Source organism: Pristiophorus japonicus, chromosome 6 (assembly GCF_044704955.1).
Source record: "Pristiophorus japonicus isolate sPriJap1 chromosome 6, sPriJap1.hap1, whole genome shotgun sequence".
Lineage (NCBI taxonomy): Eukaryota > Metazoa > Chordata > Chondrichthyes > Pristiophoridae > Pristiophorus > Pristiophorus japonicus.
Window position 1 is genome coordinate 13,673,906 of NC_091982.1, and position 12,034 is coordinate 13,685,939.

The 12,034-nt window shown below is 44.6% G+C and overlaps 1 protein-coding gene across 1 annotated transcript in view; it reads left to right on the forward strand.

Moving 5' to 3' along the window:
• Window positions 1–12,034, forward strand: part of med12 (mediator complex subunit 12) — a 190,997-nt gene that overhangs the window by 21,705 nt on the left and 157,258 nt on the right. Inside the window, exons 2-4 of the mRNA XM_070882632.1 lie at window positions 2,782–2,886; window positions 4,954–5,145; window positions 8,927–9,086. Coding sequence (XP_070738733.1) covers window positions 2,782–2,886; window positions 4,954–5,145; window positions 8,927–9,086 — 457 coding nt within the window. The remainder of the gene's footprint in view (window positions 1–2,781; window positions 2,887–4,953; window positions 5,146–8,926; window positions 9,087–12,034) is intronic.

A 12,034-nucleotide genomic window follows, 5' to 3' on the forward strand; every position in this document is an offset into this window, starting at 1 on the left:
CCCCCCCATCCTCTTTCCCCCCCCATCCTCTTTCCCCCCCCATCCTCTTTCCCCCCCCATCCTCTTTCCCCCCCCATCCTCTTTCCCCCCCCATCCTCTTTCCCCCCCATCCTCTTTCCCCCCCCATCCTCTTTCCCCCCATCCTCTTTCCCCCCCATCCTCTTTCCCCCCCATCCTCTTTCCCCCCCATCCTCTTTCCCCCCCATCCTCTTTCCCCCCCCATCCTCTTTCCCCCCCATCCTCTTTCCCCCCCCATCCTCTTTCCCTTTCCCCCATCCTCTTTCCCCCCCCATCCTCTTTCCCCCCCCATCCTCTTTCCCCCCCCATCCTCTTTCCCCCCCCCATCCTCTTTCCCCCCCCATCCTCTTTCCCCCCCCCATCCTCTTTCCCCCCCCCATCCTCTTTCCCCCCCCATCCTCTTCCCCCCCCCATCCTCTTTCCCCCCCCCATCCTCTTTCCCCCCCCCATCCTCTTTCCCCCCCCCATCCTCTTTCCCCCCCCCATCCTCTTTCCCCCCCTCCCTCCTTTCCCCCCCCATCCTCTTTCCCCCCCCATCCTCTTTCCCCCCCCCATCCTCTTTCCCCCCCATCCTCTTTCCCCCCCCCATCCTCTTTCCCCCCCCCATCCTCTTTCCCCCCCCCATCCTCTTCCCCCCCCCATCCTCTTTCCCCCCCCCATCCTCTTTCCCCCCCCCATCCTCTTTCCCCCCCCATCCTCTTTCCCCCCCCATCCTCTTTCCCCCCCCCATCCTCTTTCCCCCCCCCATCCTCTTTCCCCCCCCCATCCTCTTTCCCTCCTCCCTCTCCTCTCCTCTTCCTCCCCCCCTCCTCCTCCTTCCCCCACTACCTCCCCCTGCCCCTGCTGTCAAACACATTGACAGACAGAGAGAGAGACACACACTGACAGACAGAGAGAGGGGCACTGACAGAGATGGGCACTGACAGAGATGGGCACTGACAGAGATAGACACTGGGGGGGCCCCGTCCCAGCACGCTGTTGGAGGGCTCCCAGCGCTGCAGTCTGTGAGTAGAAACATAATTTTTTATTTATTGATTTATTACATTTTTTTTATTATTTTAATTTTTTTTCATTGCTTTATTGGTTGATTTATTGATTTATTTGTCACTTATTATTGATGATGGCTCTTTATTTGTAAAAGTGATGTGTTTCATGTTTGTAAACTTCCCTTCCTTCCCCCCCCTCCCCCCCCCTTCCTTACGCCTGATTTTCTAAGTGTAGGCAAGGTTTTTGTGAGTGTACAAAAATCTACACTTACTCCATTCGAAGTTAGTTTGGAGTAAGTTTTCACTGCCTAAACTTTCAAAACAGACGTAAGTGGCCGGACACGCCCCCTTTTGAAAAAAAAAATCTGTTCCAAAATGAAACTGTTCTAACTGGCTAGAACTGGAGCAAACTAAATGCCGAGAATTGCAATTTCTAAGATACTCCATTCTAAACTAGTTGCTCCAAAAAAATAGGAGCAACTCGGGCCGAAACTTGACCCCATGGTCACCATAATGTCAAAGGAGCCACGCTTCAAAATAACAATATTGAGTCTCCAGCTTAGAGCAAATCTAAATGTAAATATGTACTCGTCTGGCTGTAGCAACTGCTGCAATAACCTTTGGTACAGACATAATTGTCAGTCTTTCAATTTTAGGTTTAACTACAGAACTTAATATAAATGAAATATCGTAAAGAATATGCAGGTACAGCATCTCAAATCCGGCTGTCCGAAAACTAGTCACTTTTGAGAAAATCTCAATTGATATTCAGTAAAATAAAATCCGGTATTGTCCAAAAACTGGCGGACTGGACGAGTTATCTGCTTCGCTGCTATGTTTTCGGATTTTAGACGGTGTACCTGTAGTGGGGGAGGCGGCCGAGATGGCAGTAGCCCAACCACCGGATGTCTCCAATCCGTCGACATCAGGCAGCGAGGGACGAGGAAACTGGTTTAAAAAAAAAACCGCAGCGCCGGGGGGTGGTGGGAATCGGCAGAGGATCGGCAGGCGGAGTGGATCGCCGGCCACGGAGGATCGGCGGGTGGTGAATAGCGCCAACAGCGAGGTCTGAAATCTGGAAAAATCCAAAAATGGGCACGGTCTCAGTCCCGAGGTTGCCGGATTTGAGACGTTGTACCTGTATAAGTAATTATTTAATGTAAAATGAATTTCTTTACTATTTTTCAATCTTTAGCTTTAACATGGGGATGTGGGTGGAAATATTTTGTGACACTGGCAGAGAATACAGTAACTATATTGAAGTCACACAGCGCTGTAAAAAAAAAATTACATTTAACAAAGATGATCTTACCTAGACTAAAGGAGAAAAAACACACTAGACTGAAGCCAGTATGTTAGGTAAAGAACAGAAATTAAAGCAGACGTGCAGAAATCTTTTGCTAATCGTACAAGATCAAACAGACAATAAAAAATGGCCAAATTTGGAGCTCTTGAGCCAAAAAGTGGAGAGACCTTTGAACTGTTATGGCCCATTTTGAAACCAGTCCCAAGTGTCTGAATAATCTCTACTTTTCTGATCCATTTGTGGGTTTTTTTTGTGTTCCCAAATTGATATACTCAAAAGTTTCATAAATTTACAAAAAATTATGGAATTGTGAAATTAGGTATAAATTGATTTGGACTTTGTGCAGTAAAAGTTGTTGCTTCCAGTCACTTGTGCAGTTTCTTAGAATTTCTAAGCTCGAAATAACGATAGTGTTTTCTGCATATGTGTTGGCTGTGGTATTCGGTACTTAATTGTTCCTTCTTGTTTTAGGATGAGCTGACCGCACTGAATGTCAAGCAAGGCTTTAACAATCAACCTGCAGTGTCTGGGGATGAACACGGTAGTGCAAAGAATGTAAATTTCAATCCTGGCAAGGTAAGACACACTCACCATCGATCAGAGTCTCCTCTGAGCACACCCCACTTTCATTATTGGGGCTGTATAACAGAGTGAGTATGCAGTACAACTGAGAACCTGATCATGAGATAAGGTGTAAAGAAGAGAGTGTTATAACCGAGAGCCTTTAACTGAGTTTGGGGTCAGAAATTGAGAAAGTGTTCTAACTGAGAAGCTGATAATTAGGGTAGTGTGCATTATTACTTTTGAAAGTTGTCATTTAAAACGTAAACAAAATACAAACATTCCAGTGTAAAAAGTTCATGGTTGAAATTTTACTTTTTGGGACTGTTTTGCTTTCATAATCCACTCTTTCACATCCATCCTATTCCTTGTGATCAAGAGGATATTGCAGTCAAAGCCATGAAGAGTATACACACCTGGTAAACATACAAAGATCTGAGTCTGAACCGGGTAGGGACTGGAGGGCACCTTTCCCTCCTGCTTCAGACAATCCATCTGATATGAGTGAAATTTCATTGAAATGGGGCATTCTTTCTATGGTGGCAAGAGCTGAATTCTGATTACTTTAATGTTATAGCTACTGGATTAATAGAAAAACACAGCATAACCATGGCTTTGAAACCAAACAAAGGGTGGATATGAAAATGTGTGCAGTTTGAAAGGAAAATGCTAACATTAAAATTCTAATCTTTTAGAAGCTAACACTTCAGTGTAGTATTGAAAGAGTGCTGTACTGTTGGAAGTACCAACCTTCTGATGAGGTGTTAAACTGAAGCGGCATCTGTTTATTAAAGATCCAATGGCGCTATTTGAAGAGCAGGCAATTCTGTTGCTCAGACCAAAATTCCTCCAATGAGCATTGTGGAAAGACAGATTAACTGAGCATTAATGTTATTGTTTGTGGAATTTTGTTGTAAACAAAATGGCTGCTGCACTTGCTGGCATAGTAGTTATTGCAGTTCAAAGTCAGTTATTGAATGCAAAGTGCTTTGGGATGGAATAAGGTGCTATAAATGTAAGTCTTTTAATCATAGTTTTTTAATTGAAATACATCTTTATTATCTCATTACAAGATGGAGGGAGCTTTTGTGGCAACTTTGACAATTTGATCAGGGCGGATATGTCCAATGTTGTAGTTGGTTAAGAACATAAGAACATAAGAATTAGGAATAGGAGTAGGCCATCTCGCCCCTCGAGCCTGCTCCAAAGTGTTCCGAGGATGCATAATGTGGGATCGTGTTGATTTGGTCCAACGGTTTGTCCTTTGGCAAATTACTGAGTTAAATAAAATGCTTACTTTCATAAAACACATTTTCACATCAAAACATTATGGACCGTTTCAAATGATGACTTACATTTGAAGTGCAGCGACTGTTATGTAAGCAAACAAGGCAGCAATATTTGTATGCACGCAATCTCATGAATGGGAATGAGATGAATGACCAGTTCATCTGATTTTGGAGATGTTGGTTGAGGATGGAATGTTGACTAGGATGCTGGGAGAATTCTTTACTCCTTTTCAGTAGAGCCGCGGGTTTTTTAACACCCACCTTAACAATATGAACAGGCAAACGGTATCTCGGATTTACAACTCATTTGATACATTACCTTTGCTACACTGCTTGAGTATCATCGTAGGTTATTTGCTAAAGTCCCCGTGTTGGGCCACAATTTTCTGACCCAGAGGGAAAAGTGTTACCAAGCTATCTAAACTTGTAATAGAGCTGTCTATGAAAGAGGGAAATTTGGAATTATGATTCAACTTAGGCTGGCCTCACGTACTTAGTAGTGGTAAGTTTGAGCATCAGAGGCAGCTACCTGGGAACAATTAGTGCAGAGCCTTTTGGTTGAAGAATGACCCTTGGTGTGCAGGAACCTAAGGAGTTAGGAAAATGTTACTGTTAGTAGGAAGGATATGGGTTAGAGAGACTCGAATAAAATAGAAACATTTTAACACATTTTTATGTTTGCATTCAGAGCTTCACACAAAGTCACTTTGTTGCAAATTTACACATCAGTGGATGTTGTAGTGAACGCTTGCATTATTGGACCCACTCAAGTCTCTCTGAAACTTTGTTGCAGATCAGCTCCTACTTCAGCAGTATAATCGCTGAGAAGTTGCGGTGTAACACATTCCCAGACACCGGTAAAAGGAAGCCTCAGGTTAATCAGAAGGACAGTTTCTGGCTTGTCACTGCTCGATCCCAACCTTCAATACATAACTGGTTTACTGATCTGGCTGGAACCAAACCACTAACCCAGCTTGCAAAAAAGGTAAGTTTCTTTTGATGCAATTTTTTCCATACTAAGTTTCTGAAGATGTAATTATCCCATGATGTTTCATTTTCAGCGGCTAGGTTTCATCGATTACAGTTTCATTGAAATCCCACTTCATTCCCCAGAACTAGATCCAGCACTGCTTCCTTCCTTATTGGGCTGGAAACACAATGATCAAGAAAGTTCTCTTGTACCCATTTCAGGGATTCCTCCCCATCTTTATCCTTTGCACTGTTACTATTCCAGTCTATATTAGGATAATTGAAGTCCCACATTTTCACTGTAGTTCTTGCATCTTCCTGTAATTTGCCTGCAAATTTGCTCGTCCGTCTCCTTCCCACTATTTGGTGCCCTATAGTACACACCCAGTAGCATACTAGCTCCTTTATTACATGCCTGTAAATAAAAGCAAATTTTATGTGTAAGTAGCATCTGATGGGTATGAAATAATCTTTGTCAGAAGCTTGGAAGAAGAAAAATATGGGAATTTCTACATAGTTGCTCTGAGATTACCAAAGCAATATATCTTTTTTTTTTGCAAGCAGGTCCTCCGTGATTAATATCACCCAGCATCTTGCTCAGTGCAGATAGGCTAACTGCTGAGGAAGTACGCAAAATTTCATTAAAGTGCTCCGTGAACAAACATGTCTCTAAAACTGAAACCTAATGGGATTATTCTTTGTATCTGAAAGATATTAATATTCTTGCATATAGCAATGAGTTTTTTTTTAGTGTCACAGTTACTTATAAATATCACATTTTGTTTCTGTAAGTAAAATACCTGTCATATTTTGTTGATGATACCATTATAAAACAGCATATTCCCTGACTTGCCTTGAACGGTTCCACAGTAATAGGACGGTCAATCTATAATATATTTGATATCTTGCTTCTGTGTGCGCTTCCTATCTACAAAATGTTACTTCTGATTGTTAACCTTTTCCTGTACTGCAGAAAAACTGCTATGCTCCAACCAACTCTGCTTCCCAAATTGCTCTAAATTTTGCTATTTAACTCAAATTCTGTCCATTTGCAAGCACATTTTGACTGGATCCAAGCCCATTACTTCTACCCCTCCCTTTTTTTCTCTTGGGGCCTTCTTCCCGGTTGCTCAGTCATGCCACTTTTCTTTTCTCCCCTTTTGGGTACTTTGCCTCCTCCAATCCCTACTCAAATTCATCAGGATTCCTTTGCCTTCCTGCTCTCCTGCTGCAGTTCCACAGTTGAATCCCCCTTGGATAAGCCTTTGCCTTTCCTCTGTGCCTCTCTATATTCTTTAAGGTCTCATTGAGGCACCTGTCACCACCTCGTTATGAGCAGCAACCCCAACTGGCCCATCCTCTCTTGCCAACTTTCACACTCAGCATGCCGACTGGGGGCTAACTATGCCAAACTTCTTCCTGTCCTGTTCACCCCACCCACCACTGACCCTTAGGGCTCTGCCAGTGGATCAACACCCCTCTCTGCTTTTCCCTCCAGAATGTACATTCATTCGCTAACACTCTTGCCATCCATGACCTTATTGTGGATCATTGCATAGACATCATGGCTTTGACGTAAACGTGGCTCATGACTGCCACATTTTGTCCGTTACTGAAGCCTCCCGACCTGGTTGTACTTTCCACCACCTGCCAGCCCAAACTGCCTGTGCCTTAGCAATAACACCTTGATCTTACCCCACCTCTTTTTAGCACCACCTTCTCATTCAAGCACCTCAGCATGTTACCCATCTCGCTTCCTCCTTGAAAATTGTTCTCTTACCTTTCTTTCCCCCCCCCCCCTCAAGCCCCACCCAGAGATATCCTCCCTCCTTTTTTCCCTCGGTCTCTGCACTGAGCGACTCTTTACTTGGTAATTTCAATTGCCATCTCAACTTTGATTTCACTGAACTGTCATATCTTAACCTTTCCCTCCATATAAACTCTTATAGCCATATTCACGGTCACCCCCTCGACCTTGCCATCTCGAGTCCTATTGTCTCGATGACAGACAAGGTCATATCCAACCACTTCCTGATCAACTTGCCAAAGGTGAGTGCACCTATACAAAAAGTCATCAAAAATGCCAATAAAATGTTAGCATTTATGTCAACGGGGTTGGAATATAAAAGTAAGGATGCACTGCTTTAGTTGTACAGAGCCTGGAGGAGTGCGTTCCGTTTTGGACACCGAACTTCAGGAAGTATATATTGGCCTTCGAGGGTGTACAATGCAGATTCACTAGAATGATACCAGAACTTAAAGGGTTAAATTATAAATTCAAATTGCATAAACTTAGTTTCAATTCCCTTGAGTTTAGAATGTTGAGGGATGATTTAATCAAGGTATTTAAAATAATTTTAAAAATCAATAAATAAAGCAGCTATTTCCTCTGGTGAAAGAATCCAGAACAAGGAGGCATAATCTTAAAATTAGAGCTAAGCCATTTAAGAGAGAAATCAGAAAGCACTTTTTCATACACATGGTGTGTTCCACATGTAGTAGAAATGTGGAACTCTTTTCCCCCAAAAGGCTGTTGATGATGGGCCAGTTAAAATTTTCAAGATTGAGATTGCTAGTTTTTTTAAAATTAGCTAAAGGTATCAAGGGACATAGAGCAAAGTTGGGTAAATGGAATTGAGTTACAGGATAGCCATAATCTAATTGAATGATGGAACAGGTTTGAGAGGCTGAATGACCTACTCCTGTTCCTGTGTTCCTCACCACCCACATTCCCTACCCCTTTCCAACCCCCCTTCTGTGTGTACTCCTGGGAAAAACTCCACTCATTCTTCTTTCCCCACCTCCCCAACGCTTTTACAATTGCACTTTCAAACACCCAACTTTCTAGCCTTTTACAATTCCTTTCACTATGATATTTCTGTCAATGTTGAGCTGCTCAACCATTTCCCCCCTCTGTCTTTGATACCGTTGTATCTAGTAAAACCCTTACTCTCTCCTATCCTGGTCTGTCCCCCTGGTATGCCCCCCACCTTCACTCCCTCAAGCCCAAGGGGCACAGATTGAGCATATTTGGCACATAACTTGTTTAACCATCCATCGCCAGATTTGGCTGGACCATATCAAGCACAATTTGTTCTTGCTCTCCCCTACCAAATCCACTTATTCCAGGATCATCCTGGAAAGCAAAGGTAACTCCTGTTGAATTAGGATATATATTTACAAAATATAAATTAATTCAGTATAAAATGGCAAAGATTAAACTTAAAAACGTGAATAAAACCAGATGCTCTCGACTTCGAGTTAACTCTAATCAAACGTCCAAATTTACTGGGCCTGTGTGGCTTTTTTCTTCCTTAATTACAAAATTCAATTTGAATGCCACAAGTGAGGGTTTCACAACCATAACTCCCAGCTCCTTTTTTCCACGACAAACCATCACATTAGATTCCCCATGGCCTTTGTGAGCTCATCTTGTCCATGTCACTCACCTTCTAATCTCTCCAACCCATTTGCAGTAAACTGTTGACCACACAATTTCCCTCTTGGGCCCCATGTTATCTGACATTGTAACTGGTTTCCTCTCCTCAAGTACTGTCTCCCCATTCCTTTCAAAACTGCCATTATCACCCCCTCAAAAAAAAAAACAACATCCTCAAAAAAACACCTTCAACTTTTTGTCCTTGCAAACCACCGATCCATCTGCACCCTCTCATTCATATTCATTCTTGTCCATTGTTTCGTATGTTCATATTTCAGTTTGTCAGAGATCTTGTGCTGAAAGAAATCTCTTGGGAATTTAAGAAAGTTTATCTAACTTCACCTTTTACATTCTTCAGGTGCCTATATTTAGTAAAAAGGAAGAAGTGTTTGGATATCTGGCCAAATACTCAGTGCCGGTAATGAGAGCGGCTTGGCTGATAAAAATGACGTGTGCATATTATGCTGCTATCACCGAAACAAAGATGAAGAAACGCCACGTCATAGACCCGTGTATAGGTAAGGTTAACAAAAAAGTTAATATTTTGTGGGTCAGATATGCAACATGAATAAACCTGTTTGATAGATTAGATTCTGCCTTTCATACACTGAAGAGAGTTTTGTTGGTAAGAGTGCTGAATCAGCAATTAATTTCATTTTACATTCGAAGCTCAGCATGGTGGAGATAGAACCTGCATTCCATTAATCTATATATTGGTAGTATACAGGAGAAGTTAATATACACAGGGACTGGATTTTCAGCTTATTTGCGCCCCATTTAGCGGTCAGGTGCTAAAATTATTTTTTGGGGTGTGAAATGAGGCGCACAAGATTTTGCGCCCCAGGCAGAACTATCGAGCATTTCACCTGATTTAGCTTCCGCCGGAGAACCCGCACAGAGAAATCAGATGGACCCAGAGCGCACTAGGCGCTAACAGCACCATGTTGAAAGCGAAGGAGGAAGCCACAGTTGTGAGTGATTAAAAGGATTGGGAGAAGAACGCTGCGTTACTGCATACTTTTGATTGTGAAGTTTATGTGAGTTTCTAGTTTGTTTTATAAAGGACATTTTAAAAGATGGGGGCCAAGCTAGATCGGGAGCCGTTCATCCTGGCTGCTATATTCATACGGCTTCAAGCTGGAAGAAGGCTTATTGTTGATCATTTGCAACATAATCGAAGAGGTCGCATACATATGGGGAGGAGGCCTTACCCCCCCCCCCACGAGTTTGCAGGGAACATCGCTCATACCTCCAGCTCTCTGAGGCACAGTGCGTTAGAAGGCTGTGTTTCCGAAAAGTAGTGCTGACAGAGATATGTCAGCTCCTACTGACAGACCAACATCCTACAGCGGCAAAAGGACTGCACTGCCCGTCGAGGTGAAGCTGACTGTGGCACTTGCCTTCTATGCCTCCGGCTCCTTTCAGGCATCAGTGGGGAACATATGCTCCATCTCGCAGCATGCTACACATTGCTGCATTTGCCAGGTGACTAATGCACTGTACGCACGCAGAATGGACTTCATAACCTTTCCAATGACCAGGGAGACTGAAAATGAGAGGGCTATAAGTTTTGGATGATTTGCTGGCTTCCCCAAGGTTCAGGGTGCAGTTGGCTGTGTGCGCACATCGCCCTGCGAGCACCTTTACAGAATGAGAGGTTACCGAAAGGGATTCCACTCTATGAACAGATTGTCTGCGACCATACTCCGTGCATCATGGCAGTCAGTGCCCAATATCCAGGGAGCATCCATGACGCTTTCATCTTACGTGAGAGCAGTGCCTCACGCATGTTCCAGCGTCAGCCACAAGGCCAGAGCTGGATGCTTGGGGACAAAGGTTACGGCCTCACCACCTGGCTAATGACCCCCCCCCCCCCCCCCCCCTCCGGAACCCTCAGACAGAAGCTGAGCATCGCTGTAATGAAAGCCATGCAGTCACATGCAACATCGTCAAACAGACAATTGGAGTGCTCAAGCAGCGATTCCGATGCCTGGACCACTCTGGAGGCTGCCTACAATATTCCCCTCAGCAGGTCCCTGAGTTCATTGTGGTGTGCTGCACATTACACAACTTAGCCATCATGAGGGGACAGGAATTGCCAATGGGGATTGCAGGACCACCTCAGGAGAAAGGGGGGAGGAGGATGAGGAAGAAGGAGGTGAGGAACCCATGCCACCACCACCACCACAACCACAGGGGAGGCATCGTGGAGATTTCACCGCTGCAAAAGCCTTACGTCGGCAGCTCTTAATTGAACGCTTTGCTTGAAGAGTGAACGGCAGGTTTGAGTGTTGCTTGACCACTCTATCCCACTATGTTGACTATTCCCCTTCTTATTCTGCAAATGAGACACTACACAGAAATGGTTAAGGTAAAGAAAGCATTTATTGAACATTGTAACATTCTAAACCTTGTAACCTTTATTGTGAGACTTAAATAAAATAAGCTGCATCCAGCAGTGTGATAATTCAACAACATTATCAGAACATAATCAAGCATCCAGTTTGATACAGTATCATTATGTTACAGTATCAGTTACAGTAACATAAAACATGCAATGCATCCAGCATCGATTCCTGCCCCACTATTTTTTCCCACGGTCTTTTGCCCCCCTTCCCTTCATCACCCTCCCTTGCCTGCTGCTCCGAATCAAGGTGGCGTGCAGTAAGGCTGCCAGAGCGCTGCTGTGTTGGGGGAGGAGAGACAGCATCTGGGGATGCACTGGACGAGCTTGTGGCATGGAAGGGCCCGGCTTCTGCTGGCTAGCCTCTTCATCAGCATCGCCAGTCACAGGTGGTTTGGGTGACAACCATCGTTGATACTTGGTTAGCGACTGAGTGGGGGGAGATGGAATGCTATCATCCGGAGGAATTGACATCACCTCCCATATCCCTGGAGCCACTCAGTCGCTGGCGGGGCTGGCCATGTGACAGTGGGGAACGCAGAGAGTATGGAGGCAGCTATGGACTGCATCACCTGCCCAAGCTGAAGCAGAGATTGTGCCTGTGATGTACCATATTCTGCTAGGGCTCGCGCCACACTCTCCGGGACTCTACTGTCACTGCTGGAGGCCACCAGCTTCATTGGGCATTGATGGCCTCGCTGGTATCACAGCACGCACTGACAATCTGCGACCCTACCTCCGTAATGGTCGCTTCCAGACTGTTAATGCTCGCAGGAAAACTACCCAAGACATCAAAGAGCTGACTGAATGCTCTCCCTGGACATTCCCACCATGTCCAGTTCCATGGCTGCCTGTCTGTCAGCAGACCGACTTTGCCGACTCACCCTCCGGAGAGCTGGCCTGCAGGATTCAATCCCAGCACCGCGTTGCTGCACGCCATTTGTCCCAGGAGCCTCGGATTCCTCGAACCCCGAGAACGTCACGTCGTCCTCAGAGGAGCTGAGTGCTGGTGGTGGAGCAGGGGTCGATTGATGCTGCGCCAGAGTCGGCTCATCGGTATCC